This window comes from Wolffia australiana, chromosome 7 (assembly GCF_029677425.1).
Source record: "Wolffia australiana isolate 7733 chromosome 7, ASM2967742v1".
Classification (NCBI taxonomy): Eukaryota; Viridiplantae; Streptophyta; class Magnoliopsida; order Alismatales; family Araceae; genus Wolffia; species Wolffia australiana.
In genome coordinates, this window is record NC_135841.1 from 10,767,384 (window position 1) to 10,785,780 (window position 18,397).

An 18,397-nucleotide genomic window follows, 5' to 3' on the forward strand; every position below is an offset into this window, starting at 1 on the left:
ATATCCTGGATTAGAAAAATATTTAATATATGGATATGATGTCAGAGTATTCTATAAATAAAGAAATTTGAGAAAAAAACAGAATATCGTTCCAAAAACCAATATAACTATGTTAAGCTCGGAGACATGCAAACATAATAATCTCATTGCAAATAATTATGAAAATTTAATGACATTAATATGGTATAGTGTTTTAACTCTCATCCCAATACTCCGATATCCAAAAGTAAAAAAAATTCATCGTATCATGGATCATATTGCCCTATGTTCACTTGCAGATTTAGGCATCATTTGATTTCCAAGTCTCACACTGACGGTCTCACTTAGGGATTGATCTATATATCAAGTGATTGCCCAGTCTTCTACCTTCTAAAGTCAACTGAACCATTCTGGTTCATTCAGGCACATTCCCCCCATCAGATTTAGTCTGAACTTCTTGAAACAATACATTACTCCACTACGATCACCATAAGAATCACCAGTATTTGACACCTCTATTGCATCCTTATTCACCATCATCAATAACTAAGGTACACCTTCCAGATTTCTATAATATCAAATGATATTGATATTATTCAGAATAAAGTTTTTTAAATTGCGCAATACTAAAGGGTTCAGAACAATACTTCATCACTAGAAAATAAGTTGACATAAGATACTCAAATAATTTCTTATTCTGAAGCTTTATGCTTTAGGATATAACACTTGGCTACATATGCACCACCCAAACATTTTTTTTGGATTCCAACTACCTCAGATGGGTTCTGAATCAAATGGATCCTAAGGACGATATTTGACTTTTGAGTTACAATAGTAAACTAAGTTTGAGACCTAGTCAGATTGTATGAAAAATAAAACTTCTATCAAATGGAATTTGACATTGACTAGTCGGGATTGAATTGGGACGGGACTGAGACTGGTCAGGATAAGATGAAAACTGAACTGATAAGAGAATTTTTACGCTACAATTTTATATAAAATAGAAAAATATGTAAAATATTTAAATTATTTTAAAAACATTAAACATACATATGTGTTATTTTAATTTGATGGATTAGCTTAGTGAAAAATGAAGGCACTAACCAATAGCTACCTACAAATTTAAGCTAATACTTAGAATTGAATCCTTAGAACTTGACTTCATCTGATCTCTTTTTTTTCATTTACTTATCTAATCATTTTTACTTATTATAAAGTACATAAACTCTCATAGTGAAACAATGCATAAATTTTTTGACATATGAGTTATGATAAAAAACATATGCTACAAATAGATCAGTGATGACAATTTGATCAACATTGGAGGTGTTTTGACAGATAATGATAAAACTAAATAATTTTAAGAATATAGTGTATATCTATGATATATTAATGAACTATATTAATTGTTTACCTGAAATTAATAAAAAGCTCATGATGATCAACATACTAGAACTTAAAATAACTTATTCGCATTTGCATTGGTATGCTTCCTCTCTTACACTCCCAACAAGTACAATAAGTTTCGGATATTTTACAGAAATATACATTTTATGTCGATGTTAGATTTATCTATTATCTATTAAAATTTTTATCATAATACATTTTTATTTTATTTTTAATTGAGATCTGAATTAGTGTATTGTGATGATTGGAGGGGGAACCAGATAAAATGGTAAATACATACATCACTTTGATTTCAAAAGAGTAAAAAAACTAAAAAATTGGATAAATCAAAAGATAAAATATGATTTTTAATCCTTAAAAGACTGTATAAGTATTCATGAAATAAATCTATGATACATTACATCATTTGAGCTAACATATACTTGGTTATTATTCCTTAAAAGACTGTACAAGTATTGATGTAAATAAATCTATGATACATTACATAATTTGAGCTAACATATACCTGGTTATTATACCTTAAAATACTGGATAAGTATGCATGTAAATAAATCTATGACACATTACATCATTTGAGCTAACATATACCTGGTTGTTATTCCAAAACTGATTTTAAAATGTAATATTCTCAACTCTCACTCTTAATGAATTTACCATATCCCCAAAAATATTCCATTTTCATGCTTCTGGGGATTTTTTTTGTGATCTCAAGATTATATCTCCATCACAACAGAGATTTAGATTACGCACACTTTTTGTATGCAAAAGAACAACTTTAGTACTGAGCCAAGCTTGACATCTGCGCTGAATAGAAAAAAACATCTGATATCAGCACATCAGATGTGTTCTCTTAATGTGTAGGCTTCTTAAGTTTTGCATATTTAAGCTAATTAGGTTTCTGACCTAATAAGCTAATTTGGGTTTTAGTTATTACTCTAAAATGGGTTTTCCAGGAAATGGGCCAGGAGTGATCATTACAAAAAGTCCAATAAAAACCTCCCCAGAAGAAAATAACTCAAAAATGTCCGCCGTCGTCTTCCTTTCCCTTTTTCTCCGTCCTTGAACATTCCCTTTTCGAATTCCCCGCGCCTTCTGATTCCTTCAAGTCGAGGCAGATTCAACGGCAGCTCTTTCATCGTGGTGATTATAGTGAAGTGAATCGTTGCTTCAGCGCGGGTTACCCGGGTAATTCTCATTGTTGAATGCGGCCTCCCGAGTTGGGTCTGCCCGTGATCGATTTTCTTAGTTATTTTTATTTTTCTGTTTCATTCTCGTTCAATTTTGCCTGGGAATCGAACGATGTCGGATTCTAAACATGGGTCTTTCATTTCTCTTGTCCTTTCCCTTTCGTGGGCATGAACTTTGAGATGGCTTTAAATAAAATTTTGAATCCCCTTTCGTCTCTCGTGATCGAGTTTCCTAGTTATGGTTTATGTTGTGCCGCATTCTCGTTCAATTTTCGCGGGGTGGTGGAACGAGGTGTAGGACTCTTGATTCCGTTGAGGAATGACTCATTCTGTTTGCTGATCCTATCTTTTTCGTGAGCATGAACTTCCAAATGGCCTTTACTTTTTTTTACATCCCGTTTCATTTTTTTCTTATGGGTTTAAATTTTAATTGCCATTACTTGGTATTTGGCTTCTTTGAATTTCTGGGTGGTTATTTTCCTCGTAGGTTCATCTGAAATTAGCCTGTTTTGCATGCTTCTCGTTGAATTGTGTCTTGGTGTGGGGTCTGCGCAGTGCTAATCTTCGTTTCATTTCAGGATCGAGCCTCCTAGTTATGCTGTTTTTTATATTTCATTCTCATTCAATTTTCGCTTGGGACTAGGACGACGAAGGACTCTGATTCAGGCAAAACACTAGTCATTCTGTTTGTTTGTTCTATTTCTTTCTCGACTATGAACTTCGAGATAGTTTTTTTGAATCCCGTTTTTTTTCTTTTCTTATGGGTTTTTCTTGTAATCACCGTGACTGGGGTTTGGCATCTCGGCCTTTTGGTCGAGTGTTCTTTTCGTATATTCTTCTGAATGTATATTCTTTTCCTATTCTGGATGTTTGTCTTGCAGATAGCTGTACTTATTAGTCAGTTATCGGTGGGAGCTTCTTTTTCGAGAATTTTGAAGACATGAAGCGGAAGAAGGCCTCGAAGAACAGTCACAAGAAAGGGAAAAAAAGGAAAACCGCCAATGCAAGCGATCCATTATCTTCTCCGTATAACGTGAATGATGATGAAGAGGCAGTTTCTGACGAAAAGGATGCGTCCTCTTCGCCAAATAAAAGTAATGTAGAACTATCTGCGTTGCCACAAGATCAGACCATCAATCATGCTAAATCCAATCCAGCATTAACGACTGAGGCATCATTAAGACAACCAGTATACGCCCGCGTGAAAGTCAAGCTTAAGTCAAAGAAAATTACAGATAGCGAAATTAGTGAGCCGGAAAAGAAAGAAGGTAGTAACTATTCTGATGGGAGAGTCTCTGATTTGCAAGCTACCAGTTCTGATAAATCGCCAAGGAAAGCAGGCAGCATAAAGATTATTTCTTCAAGGGGAATGCAACCTTCAAGTGTACTGCAGCCTAAAGAACATACGAAGGCAACAAGTCCTTTGAAAGCTAAAGAGGACTTAGAACATGGAATCTCTGACAGTGAACGTAGCCAAGAATCATCTGTTCATATAAAGTATCGTCGAAGAGATGTCTCTGCTGCCCGCAAACAAGATCCTCGCTATGATGAAAGCGAACTAAGATCTGCCCTTGTGGTAGGCTAGTGGCATTTTAGTAATTTCATTGATACAGATGACGAGTCGATGTCCTTTTCTTCTTTCATTTCAGGTTATAAAGAAAATCATGAGGATGGAGGCTGCTGAGCCGTTCAATGCCCCAGTGGATCCAATCGCCCATGGAGTACCTGTCAGTAGTGATTGGAACTTCTAGAAAAAATATTTCTATGCCTTTTAGAAATAGATGACAACATAATATGTTGATCCTGATATTATGTTTTGATTATCTATGAATTATTAGCTGACGTGTCTCATTATGTCCATTCTTTTATTTTGTTAGGGATAAAAAGAATTACTTACGTCTAATTCTTGAGATATTTAAGAGCTGGTGCACGTTATCTCAGACATCAACGAAGATAATTTCTTAATTTTACGGTTTCAAAATCGGATTTAATTGCAAAATCGTGTCCTGTGCTGTACTGTTCGGTTGAATACTGGTGCATAGAATTGCCATAATCCGTATTCTAAAGATGATCCATTTCGTCGAAGACAAAGTTCCAAAAATTATCCATAACCTCTAGGTTTACGACTTTTGGGGTTATCAAATGATTACTTTGGTATTCTATGGTTGAAGAATTTTACTGGATTTCACAAAAATCATTTTTTTGAATTATGGGTTCCATGGTGAGATGTTTTTGTGAGCTTAAGTTGAAGAATATGAGACATTTACTTTATTGGGCATTTCTGTTTGCATGGTATTTAAGGAAAAAATGGAATTTCCTCTATTTACTGGTATGAATGTCTGCATACTTCTTGTCAGCGAATTTTGTATATCTAGAGTTTATTGATCTTCCCCTTTTTAGGACTCAGACTTTAATTTGCATCTGGTCAGGATTATTTTGATGTCATAGAAACGCCAATGGATTTTGGCTCGATATGCAAAGATCTTGAGCAAGGACGTAAGTACTTGAATTCCAAGGATGTTTTTAAAGACGTACAATTCATCTGGGAGAATTGCTACAAGTATAACAACAAGGGTGACTACATAATGGACCTGATGAAACGTGTGAAGCGCAATTTTATGAAGTATTGGACGGCAGCTGGTCTAAGCACCGATCTAACGGGTAATTGGCCTATTTTCTACCAATCTCGGTTGTCTTGTTAATCTATGATTGCTTGATTAGAATTCTACTCTCAAACATAACCAAACTGTTGGATTATTGTGTAAAAAACACTGTCTTTTGGCTCAATATCAATCAGGATAGAAATGAAACATTGGCTTGAAATTTTCTTTAGTGTCAAGATGATAGCTTTGAATGGTCATTAGCTCCCGGGAAAGGTTATAGAAATGGGACCTATAGCTTTCCTGTTATCTATCTAGATATTATTTACCTATTAAATATGCCGAGAATTGTGTTCGAGTGTTTCTTTTGAGGCTGGTATATGGGCTAAGGCCCATGTAAATAGAGATGATACTACACAAAGCTAATGGTTACCAATCTCCCTCAATCCAAGTCATGGATGAAATCTGTGTACTGAGGTTGGTTCACAAATTTGACCCAAAATTTGTGATTGAAGTCGTAGTATATGTGTAACTTCAATCACCAAGAAAAGCTACTATACACATTAATTTCCGGATAACGTTTGAAAAAGTAAGCATGGTCTTTTAATCCAAATGATCTATTTGAGCTGTATATTGAAAGCTTAGAGTTTTCGTCATTCAAAGTCTTGGGCCAAACTGATTACACAATACATTTTTTGTTGTGGCCCTTTTATTGCTATGTCGTCATGTGTTGCCTTATGTGACGACCTTCTCTGTGCGGCTCTGTGATGTTGACTTCGGGTCAGCCCTTGCTTGACCTTTGTGCTGACCCATGTTGACTGTTAACAAGTCAGGGAGGTTCTTCGGAGAAGTACACAATCTAGGGACAATGCATGCACAAAGCCAGATTTTGTTCCCTCTTCCTGATCAAACTAGAAATATTGTACGATACATGGTTGTATTCAGCACTTCCCGATGTATCATGTAATAGACTTGAATCCCGCAACGAGAACTTCCCAATATAGCAAAAAAGGAGTCTGAAAAATGATACAATGTTGGAAGGGGGTGAACTTGAAGAAGATAAGGAGGAAGAAGGTAGTAGTGAGGATGAAGTCGGAACTCAGAGGAGGTCGGATTGACGCCTCTGCTCTCTGGATCGGGGAACTCTCGCTCTTCAGCCAATGCTCAATAACCGAACTCAAGAAACGTTCCCTCTCATTCCTGACCCTCTTTATTTGTAGCCCCTTGTGCTTTGACTTTCCTTGTAGTTCACGCTGACTGAGTTTGTCTGACCCTCTTGTACAGGGGGTAGAGACGTATCAACCATGTATTGGCCTTATTTTGTAATCTTTCCTCTCTCGTTATTTTTTCTTCCCAAATATTTTGTTTATTTCCTGTTCAAATACAGATTCCACAGAAGGTGCACAGGTTTTTAGTTCCAGCAAACAGGAATCGAAAGGAAAATCTTCAAAATCTAAACGAAAGCGTTATGGGTGGGTTTCTCTAAAATTTCTTTCTTAGATTCTCTCTCTCTTCCCCCCCCCACAACAAAACCCCGTTGTCATGCTGCTGCCTAATATTTAATGGGTATGTTTTATTTGTACCTACTCAACGACCTGATAAAAAAATTGTGCAAATCTCTGTTGAATATGGAAATTACAGAATCGATCTTCACAAAAGTGGGTGCCTTTGTGCTGTCTGCGTTGTGAGAAGACGCAGGAGAGAGCGTGAAGGACTGTCAGATTTAACGGAGAGGCAGATGGAGTCATCTGATGAAAAGCTAACAGAAGAGCTAAAGGAAGAGGTCTCCTTAATTTCCTTTTTAATTTATTTTATATTACCACGGTTTTAGCTTTATGCTTTATAATCAAAATAATAATATTTTCTGTAGAAGAGCTTCCCTGCCGAGAACAGCCCAAGCGACAGAACATCGTCAAGTTTGGAACTGGTCCAAGAACAAGAAGAAGTTGGCAACGAGACTGAACTACCGAAGCAAGAGATGAATGAAATTACTGGAGACGAGTCTTCTCGCCATGATCTATCGCCTGTTTCCGAGCAACATGTGAATCACCAAGATTCAGACACAAAGGATGAACTGCGTCAGGCCACGGCAGAGGAGCAGCTGCGATCTCCAGATAATGGGCAGGTGAGATTTCTGGAGAGAGATATGGGTTGGGAGGGAGAGAGATTTGTTGGTTGAGAGAGATGGGTTGATAGAGACTAGAGAGATGGGTTGTTAGAGAGAGAGGGGTTGGTAGAGACCAGAGAGGTGTGCTCTTAGAGATAGAGACGGGTTGGTAGGGAGAGAGAGGGGTTATAGAGAGAGAGATGGATTGGTAGAGAGAGAGGGTTTGTCAGAGAGAGAGAGTGTTTGGTAGAGAGATATGGGTTCAGAGAGAGATGGGTTGGTAAGAGAGAGAGGGGTTACTAGATAGAGATTGTTTGGTCGAGAGAAATGGGTCTTTAGAGAGACATTTATGATAGAGAGAGAGATGGGATGGTAGAGAGAGTTGCATTGATAGAGAGAGATGGGATGGTAGAGAGAATTGCATTGATAAAGAGAGATGGATGGTAGAGAGAGTTTCATTGTCAGAGAGATATATGAGATGGTAGAGAGAGTTGCATTGATAGAGAGAGATGGGATGGTAGAGAGAGTTTCATTGATAGATAGAGAGATGAGATGGTACAGAGAGTTGCATTACTAGAGAGAGAGATGGGTTGGTAGATAGAGAGAGTTGCATTGATAGAGAGAGATGGGATGGTAGAGCGAGTTTCACTGATAGATAGAGAGATGAGATGGTACAGAGAGTTGCATTACTAGAGAGAGAGATGGGTTGGTAGAGAGAAAGTTGGATGCTGAAGTGTGAGGCTGGCTTGTGGTTACAGGGATCGGCGTCGGAAGAGGAGGTGAGCGTGTATGAAGACCCGTCCCGTGTGGAGAACCATGCGGTGTTGGAGATATGCCGCTCATTGTTCGGCAAGGATTCACGGTGTGTGTGGAGCGGGCCGCACTCTTTGAACAGGCGGCAAGAGCCCCGAGCCCACTTAAGCCCCATTCTGGCGGCCATGTCTACTTTCCTCAAGCGCTAGCTCGGTGTGGTCTGCTTTCCTGCCTACCTCTGTTTTTCTTCCTGGAAAATAATGATCAGTGTCCTACCCTTGGTCGGTGCCTTACTCTCTCTCTCTCTCTCTCTAACACTTACAGACACACACACACACACACACACTCTCTCTCTCTCTCCCCCTCTCCCTCCCACCATCCTCATCTCTCTGTCTCCGGCACTCTCTCCCATGATTCCCCATCTCTCTCTCTCTCTCTCTCCCTCTCTCTCTGTACATATCTTTGTATCTCTCTATCAATTTGCTAATTATCTATCAATATGTGTACATATACTCTACATAAATTTCTATCTACCTCTTCCCTGTTTAACTTAATATCTTAGGAGAAAGATTTCATGGCTATATAAGGATAACTGAATCACAAATATTTTATCTTTTCTTACTATTACTAGGTGTCACACTGTCAAATCTCGAGCTAGGACTCTTTGCTCGGAATTGACGTGTGCCGGCCTCAATGCTTGGGCAGAACACTGAGCAGCCTTGATCTCTTGCAGCGGAAGCTCTTGGGATTGCTTAAGATCGCATAGAAGGGGTTAGAGGAGATAGTGGTGCTAGGCACTGTCAGCGAATAGGGTCATTGCATTAATATCATCAAGAATACATCGTAGATTACATGGGGGAAGACGAGGGGTGTTACAAGGAACGAGACGAGGCGTCTTGCGCCAAGGTAATGTCACCACACCGCCTCAGGGCTGTCGCTCCGCGCGCGCCCGCCCGCTCTGCCGTTCATCCGTGCGCCGGGCCGGGCGTCGCGCGCCCGCGGGCGTGACGATCACACACGCCGCCAGCACCCGTGTCTACACTCTGGCGTGCAGTTTGCGCGACGCCGCCGCATTCGACGTCCCTGAGCTGGGCGCTGCGCGCCCGGCATTACTAGCAGGAACGCCACGAATGCACTGTGCCGTATCGGCGCTCTCGGTGCGCCACATGCCTTAGTCTCCCGGCGGGATGTCTCCCGGCCTCGCGCCCCGCACACGCTATGCGCGTGCCGCCTGCACGGCCGCTACGCGGTACCCGCGCAACTCCGCGCGCTGCGCCCGTGGCATGTCGCCCGGCCTGCGCGTCCCGCGCCCGCCAGCGCTTCCCGCTCCGCGCGCAGCGCCGGGCGCTGGCGGGTAGCGTTGGCGCCCGCGCGTGACGCTTGGCATTGGCGCGCGGCGCTTGCGCGCGCGCGCCGGTGCCGTCCAGCCCGCGCACCCAGCATGCGCGGACCGGACCTGATCCGCCCCGCCTTGGGCGTGGACGGGCACGTGCACACTCTGCCGGGAATCACCACCGACAGTGGCAATGGCCTAATAGATCAGGTATTGGGCATCGCTACCCATTTGACTAAGTACTCAAGACTTCGTGAGTCGAATACGCGAGCAAACCTTCCCAATAAGCACGCAGGCCTCTGGGCAAGGAATGCCGCCTAGTTAGGGGCCTAACACTAGGTTCTAGCTATTTTGAAGCATGTGGATCTTGTAGGGTAGGCGTGAGCAATCCATGATGAGACCAATGACAATGCAGTGGTCAAATTTAGTGAGTAAACTATTTCTCTAGATTTTATGTACAATGGCTATTCTTTGTGACAATGGAATGCATTGTTTTAGTGATCATTAGATGGCGCATATTCCTATAAAGTATGGTTTCCATGGCGAAATGATTACTCCATATCATCCCTAAGTCAGATTCTGTTGGTGTATGGGTGCTAGGAAACCTAACTGGGAGAATAAATTAGTTTGTTAAATTTTCTTCCAATTTTAAATGGGAAGTACTTAATAAGCATCTATAAAACCCATATAAAGTGCTATGTGAAGAATGAGATGGAAGAGAAAGAATCAAACATTTACTTATACAGTTTCAAACTAATCCCTGATCTTCTGTCTTGGGCACTCTTTTCCCTAGAGCCTTATTTTCACTACTGTACCAATATTGTGGTGCTCTAAGCTTTCATTCCTATGAATAAGTGCACTGACCAATTTGAAAAACGAAAGATTCAAATTAAAGTTAAAATTCATGTATTGAATACTTTCTCTCTATGGATTCGACCCTTACTCGCATGATACTGGAAAGCAAAATTCAAATTTTGTAGCATAAATTATAAAAATTTAAGACTAATTCCAGGTTCATCAGCTTCAACAAGAGAATGTGGCCTATTTTTTTGTTTTAGGTAGAGGGAAGGTTAGTGTATAACCAAAATCACTTAATAGCAGCTACACATGAGAGAAATGTGATTCCATCTCCTAGATTATAGTATTATAATTGGCAAGATGCAGGCATCACCCCTAATGACCACGAGCTCTTTTGCAAAATCATTGATGATTTTATCAAGGGTGTTCTATTGTTTCACCGAAATATTCGTTCGTATAGCTTTAGTTGATAGTTTTAATTCTTGATGTTGATATTTCTAGGTTCCCAAGGTGAATGGAAAATACAAAAAAATCAAGGGAATTGTAGAGGGACACGTAATTAATTTGGTGGGGGTGGTTCTGCTAATACTCTAGTTATTTGATTGATGTCATGAATTTTCCTTTTTCACCAAAATAATTCTATATGCATGTCATCAAGCTTAATATAATTTTACATAATTATATAATAGTATAATGAATTTCCAAAAGTATTATTAGTTTTATGAAAATTTTGACATCATATTTTTAAAATATATTATTTTCCAACATTTGGAATATAATAATAATTATTTTTATAATTATTTTAAGTGATTCAGGATTTTTTGATATTTTTTTGAATCACCACCTATTGTAATCCCAGTAATTTTGGATTCTTTTACCATAGCCAATCCACAACTGTGAACAAGAATTACTTCTGATTATTATGAAAAGGTGAGACTATGCCATCACAAAATTATGATGTCATAATGACTACTCATCAGCTGTCATTTTCTTATTTTTAAATGCACAAGGGATACCGATGATAAACCTAGAATTTAAATTGCAGTCAACGCTAATTTGGAAATAAAATAAATCAGAACATGTATCTGTGCATTAAAAATTTGAAATTTTTATTAATAATAAATTGCAGTCAATGCAATTTTGAATGCCAAAAAAATGCTTACGCTGGATGCTTTTTTATTTTTTGAAATAAATAATGCAGATTAAGAGGTGTAATTTTTGAATAATCTAAGGGCACAGTTTTTTGTAATGTACAGGGGTCAGATCGTGATTAAATGATTGAAAAAACCGACAGAATCTAAGAGAATTACTGACTTCTGTGATAAGCTTGCAATCTGATGTGTGGATTGAGCTAGACAGAAAATCTAAAAGTTGAGGCAGAAATTTTAAGAAAAATTTCATTGCTCTCTCCTCTATGCATCCTTATCCAATCATATGTAAATAAACCCTAATATCCATGTAAAATTTATGTTGAAATTGTTCTTACATTAGTAGGTCGAATGAAAGAAATTGATTTCATGATCCATTAAATTTTTGTGGCACCCATCATTTATTCAAGTTAGAATGTGAAACAGAAGAGAATGGACTCGCCTAATACTATAAATCACCTTGATCTGTGAAAAATATAAGGATCAATGGTGACTCTCCTTAGGCCTACATCATCATGTTCTTCTCAACATCTGACCATCCACATCCATCACATTTACATCATCCATACACATCACCCGTTCATATCTATAAATATTTATATACATTAATACTTACATATATATCCTTATCATCCATCCTATCTCATTATATTTGTTATTATTTAAAAAATATCTTCTCACACCCTATTTACCATTTAAATCCCTTATATGCATCCCTTATGGAGATGGATCTTACTTATCATGAGCTAGTCATATTATTTTTAGTGGTGAGGTCTGACTAATTTTATTGACTAACTCAGATATCAATCAAATTAAGAACTTAAATTTTATTTCATTGCTGCATATAAGCTAAGATAATTTGGAAATTCATGATTAAAAACTTCTAAGCCACAGTCTAAACACAACTATCATGGATTAAATATTTAACCTTGATGTATAAATTTTAAATACCACTTACATAACCATGGTGTAAATCAGCCTGATTGATAGTTTGCGTAACACCATTCATGAATTCATTCAGGTGAATTTAGTGAACTCTTTTCCTTCACAAGCTTTGATTATCTGTCAATGCCTCCACACCAATGACTACAATATGGACGAAATTCATCCTATGAGTGTGACTTGAGGTACCACTGAACATTGATATTTTGATGCCCTTCTTGAGTATCCTTTAAAAATAAATATTTTTAATATTTTTAAATTCATTAATTATGTTTAAATACTAATTATCTTTGTATTATGATATCATTTAATCATAGCATGCATTCATTAAATTCATTAATAAGCATAATTTGATAGAAACATATGTAGCATAAAAACCAATCACACATTCCATGCTTCATTTCATGTTTAATAATAAAAGTGATTTATTATAATGCACATGATGCTAATAATGAAGTCCATGAATATAGGATCTGTCTTGGTCAATTATGATGAGATCATAATACATCAATCCCTACTCCTTCAACATATGTTTTCAATATTCCTCTTCAAAATATTCTTGAGGACATTAAAGTATTCAAATACAATAGCAATCTCTAGTCCCACACATGATGAGTATGGCATATTCCAGGTAAATGTGGTGACACTAAAGATTTATAATGGCTACTCACTAATAGAAAAACTTTACTGAATTGATCATTAAAAATCACTGAAGTCATGGTTGTGTAAGTTGTCCTGAGATCTAAGACACCACATACGTATTGCAAATTAGATGGCCGTACTTTAACTTTGACCTAATAGTTCCTATTCATGTCACTCAAAATTCTCGTACCTCTATTACAGAAAGTTCACAAAGGTCACTGAGTAATCAAGATGTGATCATCCACCCTAAGTACAAGAGGAGATAGCTCAAAGAAGGCAATTTGATGAAGTCCTTGGCCAAGGTAGTGGAATATCAATGTAACTATCTAATGACTTCCACATGTATCAATACTACATAAAGGATCTTCTGGACGTTACAAAATATGCTTAAAGTTAAGGATTTTTATGAAAAATTCTTATTAACTATAAATTGTGGAAGGGTCTGAATGAAATTCATCCATGCCAAAGTATTTGAGTGCCCACCCTTCTTCTACCTTCTCCTATTGGCTTCTCTGTGCTCTCAGTCCAATCGAAATGATGTAACGATGACAGTGGAGTGATAGTAGGGGTGTGTAAGATGAAGAGGTAGATTTAACATACTAGGGATTATGTGGATACATATGGAGGCTAGACACATGAGCATATCAATATGTCTAAATCGAGAAACTGAGAAATTCCAAGGTGTATTATGTCTGGTCTGAGTCAAGGTGATTTGATCATCAGGTTTTGAAGACCTGTTATGATTCCCTTCTCAGACTTTTTCTGCAAGAATTTATTAAATTTCATCTAAATCAAGTCCATAGAATCCAACATTGATTCATTTGTAATGCAAATGTCATATTATCAACTCTTTCATATACCTTATTTTTTGTCAACTATTTTTTACATAAATACTTCACCATTTTGAAATTCTAACAAAAACCTAAGGTATGGTCAACTTTCAAACCATAATTTCTCATACTAGAAAGGGTTGAATTAAGAAATCATTGCATAAATAATTCTTTAATATTTATGATACCTTGGACAAGGACTTAATCACATGATATTCTTTGAGTCAGCATCTGCTTATACTGAGGGTGGCAGTCCATCTTGAACACTCATCATATGAGTGGGAGAAGATAATGCTACTATATCAAGTATCTTATGAACAGTGATGTTCATAATGTTTATCTAAAAATAAGTGGTCATGAAATTATGAGCTCGTAGTAATTCAATAATTATGCTATACATTCTTGACTTAATTATAAGCATCACATACACATAATAATGAAAATATATATATATTAACGAAATTTAAACGATATATGATTATATCAATCTCATGTCCAGGTAGAAAGGCAAGCCAAATGTAACGACATCAATCTCATGGGCAGGTAGAAAATACTTCTAAAAATAATAAGTTAGTAGCCATAATAAGTGACTTCTACCTTACTCCCTTATTATTTTTACTGTGATATTTGATGTATTGTGATATACATTTGAGAGTGATTTGAGAGAAGACGACTGAATGCTTGATACTGATTTAAATTACATTAAATGCGGATAACATTGAACTTGGAAACATTTCATACCAGTATTGTAATTAAGATATCAATAAAAATACTAGTAAGAATGTGTTAAGCAGAACTAAATTTATTTGTGGATTTGAGATTTGTAAGTTTTTTGGATTGGAATGGTTTATTTGAAGTGCATTTCGATTTTCTTTATAAAACGAATTTAAGCACATTGTCTGATACTAAGACTATTATTTTGATCAATGTAAATAGTTTGAAATTAAAATTTTTAAACAATGACTTTGAAATTTCACTTAACTCGAATGGACAATACCGCTTAATCGATATCAAGAAAGATATTGTATTTGTTCGAGTCATTTGGTTTGACAAAGAAAAGTAAAGTTTCAAAGATAAGAGACAACGTGAAATTGGATTTTACTGATAAGAATAAAATAACATGACTTGAAAAATTTTGGACTGAGTCATCATAGAAAAAAATAGGCATCATAGATAATTGACATTCATAAAGATAATTTTTACCATTTGCCCTTTTATGTGATTAGGTTTACCAAAAAATACGGAAAATGAGGGGATGAAGGTTTGAAGGTTTTGAAGAAACTCTTCAAGTGCATCTATTGAATGTAGTCTTATAGGCTTGAGAATAAGGAACTCTGCCCTATGTCATCATGTGTTGCGCAGAGCAACAAGCTTTATTTTACAATATAAAAGCGGACTACACTGATGTCCTTTATACACGTTTGAATTATTTCTTTCATTTTTTGAAGAGTGCTATGCAGTGGTCAGATGGTTTTTACGCGGTTGGAACGTTAATCAAACGACTCTGCAATTTCGATAAATTCATCACGCGGACCATTTACAGAGGTATTTGCAACCCTATTTTCCGTATCAAAACTGTAGATACCAGTGACAATTATTCAAGAAATCTAGTTTTGACTAGTGGAATGATACATTTAGATAGATGTTTAGCAGATCATGATGGGGGACGATTCAACAACAAGAATGATTTACGAACAACACATACATTTTGGCCAGACGAAATGTACTTTTCTTTTCACGCGTCAGCTGCGGAGAGATTCTTAAGATAAGGAAACGGGCTGCATAAGAGGCCCAGGCAAAAGGAGTCTACAATATTATAGATCTTTTCAAAGCTAGACGCGTATCGCCACGTGTCCTCCTTCGTTGCGAAGAAATCCTACATAGCCGCCACGGTTTCGCACTATAAATCTCCTCCACAGAGCCCTGCAATTCTCATTAGCTAAGTTTTTTCTCTTCTCGACCGTCTTTTCTCTCTTCTTCTGGTGAATATCTGGTAGAAACTATGGCAGAGGGGACTCAACAGCCACACCCGGCGGCTCCTTCAGCAGAGGCCAGCTGGGGGACGAAGCGCATGGGAGCGCCGGCGGCGCCGTCGGCGCACCCGCAGAACCAGCAGATGGCCGCCGCCGTCCCCGCCCACGACGACGTACCCCCGCCCTATCTCCTCCACCCGACGCCCGCCGATAAGTCCTCCAGCCGCCCCGTCGATAATATCGTTGACTTCTTCAGCTCCTGGGCCCATCGGACCGAGACCCTGGCCACCAACGTCTGGTGCAACTGTAAGTTTCCTTTTTCTTTCTTCTTGAGTGCAACTTAAGTTACCATGTCCCATCTGTCATCATTACTCTGTCCCATCTCATTATTATCCTCAAGGACCTAACCTTAAGTTATCGTATCCCATCTGTCATATTACTCTGTCCCATCTCATTATCATCCACAAAGACCTAAACATTACCTAAAGTTTGGTTGGTATTCGTCCGCCAGGACTTAAACCTTACCGAAAGTTTGGTTGGTCACCTGTCAATGTCAAAGTCAAAGTAGAAAAGTTGGAATGGTAACCACGATGTTATCCATGGAGAACAGTGAATGCGGCACCATCGAAGACGCAGGCGGCATGGGGGAAGCTGGGGCTAGCAGCTAAGGCGGTGACAGAGGGTGGCTTCGAGCCGTTGTTCAAGCGCATATTCCCTGTGGACCCGAACGAGAGGTTGAAGAAGACCTTTGCCTGCTACCTGTCCACCACCACCGGCCCTGTTGCGGGCACCATTTATTTGTCCACCCATAATCTCGCGTTCTGCAGCGACCGCCCTCTCTCCTTCGCTGCCCCCTCCGGCCAGGAAAATTGGAGCTACTACAAGGTAAAATATATTTTTAACCTCTTCCTCTATTTCCTTTTAAGTCAATTGTTCTTACCTTCCATCTCATCCTGTCCCGTTTCATTTCATCTAACTGTGCACAAAATACCATGACGCCCCGTTCCGTCATCCGTCATTCCATCTGGTCAGTCATCCATTCCATTCAGCCATTGGGAACTGCAGACTTTGAAATGGATGACTGACCAGTCATCAATCTTGACTCAATCAGTCAATTCTCAAAGATGGTTGACTTTGTGTAGTTCACTATGTAGTTTCATCCATTCTTTTCACAAAACTGAAGACTCTGTGATGGATGACTAACCTGTCATCAAGCTCGCCTCAATTAGTCGAGTCTCACTATGTTCTTCCGTCCATTCAGCACTTTTGATGGGAGTGGAACAAAACTACAGGCTCTGTGACCTATGATTGACCAGTCATGAAACACGACTCAATCTCAAACCCGTTCAGCCCGAGAAACATGAAAAAACTGCAAACTCTGTGACAGATAACTGACCAGTCATCAAACATGACTCAATTAAAGGTTTACAATTTCTGTGACAGGTCGTCATCCCGTTGGCGAGGATAGCGGCGGTGAGCCCAGTGACGATGAAGGAGACGCCGCCGGAGAGATATATCCAGATCGGGACGGTGGACGGGCATGAGTTTTGGTTTATGGGATTCGTCAACTACGAGAAGGCCGCTACGCACCTGCTCGACGCTGTCTGCAACTTCGCTGCTCACGCGCCGGGCCGCCAGATTCAGCCGTAGATGCCGATCGAACTTGTCGCTGTCGTTTTTCTGGCGCTTGTTTTCTTGCATATGTTTATGTATACTTCTCCTTGTATTCGTGATTCTTTATTGTAGAAAAGACGATGATGTTCTAGATCTAGTGAAATTGGAAAGTGAGAAATCTAAGTAAAACCAGAAAGAAGATATATATAATATATATATATATTTCGAAGCCATATCCTCTGGAACGCCCTCCAACTCTGCAAAGAAGCATGCTCCACGTACCCCATCTCTGTAAATTAGCGTGAGTTATAATGGCTAGGATTAATCGGTCATCTATTCAAATGGACGGGTCCGATGAATCAGGAACTAGACGATATAAACAGCTAGTTGTATCCGTACTTAAGCCAACACTATATAACTGTAATGATTCCAACAAACTAAGTGGGGAAAAACTCCTCCTTTCAATACATTACGGAGCGTTCATTCTGAAGATGGAGGAAGCTCGCTATCAGCGTTAGGAAACTTAATAAAGATTAGATAGTAATAATGCATGTATTCTATACTTGTTAGAGATTAGACAAAATAGGAAACATATAGGTTCAAACATAGATCAGGATTAAAGATAGATAGGATCAAAAGATAGATAGGATTAAAGATAGATAGGAAGAAAATATCGGGCATAGCCGTTATATCAATAATGGCTACGATTTAAAACAGATCGAACGGTCTAAACCGTTCGATCCTCAGCCGTTATGATGGCTACATTTTAAATCGCGCGAACGGCTAAAACAGATCGAACGGTCTAGACCGTTCGATCCTAAAACTGTTATACTGTAACAGACTTTCTCAAACTTTTAGTACAATACATCTATATAAGTACGAACCAATTGTTAAGATCAAACAAGCAGGAATAAGAAGAAATCTTTATCCTATTGTCCTGCCTTTCTCCTCTCCCCCTCTCTTCTCTTGTCCCTCTTCTTTCTCTCTTCTCAATCTCTTCATCTCAATGCGAGGATCGACCTTTACACATTCCTCTCTCCCTTCTACTACAACTTCTTCTTCTAGCTATCTTCTTATTATCTAC

At 38.5% G+C, this 18,397-nt stretch overlaps 2 protein-coding genes across 4 annotated transcripts; both read left to right on the forward strand.

Moving 5' to 3' along the window:
- Positions 1–2,391: 2,391 nt before the first annotated feature.
- On the forward strand, positions 2,392–8,587 carry LOC144705629 (DNA-binding bromodomain-containing protein). Of its 3 annotated transcripts, XM_078578399.1 has the most exons (9): positions 2,392–2,571; positions 3,152–3,239; positions 3,455–4,149; positions 4,223–4,300; positions 5,003–5,234; positions 6,561–6,645; positions 6,815–6,956; positions 7,044–7,298; positions 8,039–8,587. In XM_078578399.1, exons 3-9 carry the CDS (start codon positions 3,514–3,516, stop codon positions 8,240–8,242), a joined length of 1,632 nt encoding a protein of 543 aa, XP_078434525.1. In that variant the 5' UTR covers positions 2,392–2,571; positions 3,152–3,239; positions 3,455–3,513; the 3' UTR covers positions 8,243–8,587. The 3 variants fall into 3 exon arrangements, with proteins under 3 accessions (XP_078434525.1, XP_078434526.1, XP_078434524.1); XM_078578400.1 differs by lacking the exon at positions 3,152–3,239 and having other exon boundaries at positions 7,047–7,298; XM_078578398.1 differs by lacking the exon at positions 3,152–3,239 and having other exon boundaries at positions 2,393–2,571.
- Positions 8,588–15,577: 6,990 nt separating this feature from the next.
- On the forward strand, positions 15,578–17,470 carry LOC144705346 (GRAM domain family protein). Its single transcript, XM_078577962.1, has 3 exons — positions 15,578–16,005; positions 16,310–16,584; positions 17,143–17,470. The coding sequence occupies exons 1-3, from the start codon at positions 15,729–15,731 to the stop codon at positions 17,347–17,349; spliced, it is 759 nt and encodes a 252-aa protein (XP_078434088.1). The 5' UTR covers positions 15,578–15,728; the 3' UTR covers positions 17,350–17,470.
- The last annotated feature ends 927 nt before the right edge of the window (positions 17,471–18,397 follow it).

What these genes read in the sequence shown, in the direction of transcription:
- LOC144705629 (XM_078578399.1), top strand. Translation starts at nt 3,514, where the DNA reads ATGAAGCGGAAGAAGGCCTCGAAGAACAGTCACAAGAAAGGGAAAAAA. An exon ending in CAATCGCCCATGGAGTACCT is followed by an intron (nt 4,301 to 5,002) that starts GTCAGTAGTGAT and finishes GCATCTGGTCAG; the next exon opens with GATTATTTTGATGTCATAGA. An exon ending in GATCTCCAGATAATGGGCAG is followed by an intron (nt 7,299 to 8,038) that starts GTGAGATTTCTG and finishes TTGTGGTTACAG; the next exon opens with GGATCGGCGTCGGAAGAGGA.
- LOC144705346 (XM_078577962.1), top strand. Translation starts at nt 15,729, where the DNA reads ATGGCAGAGGGGACTCAACAGCCACACCCGGCGGCTCCTTCAGCAGAG. An exon ending in CACCAACGTCTGGTGCAACT is followed by an intron (nt 16,006 to 16,309) that starts GTAAGTTTCCTT and finishes CATGGAGAACAG; the next exon opens with TGAATGCGGCACCATCGAAG. An exon ending in AAAATTGGAGCTACTACAAG is followed by an intron (nt 16,585 to 17,142) that starts GTAAAATATATT and finishes TTTCTGTGACAG; the next exon opens with GTCGTCATCCCGTTGGCGAG.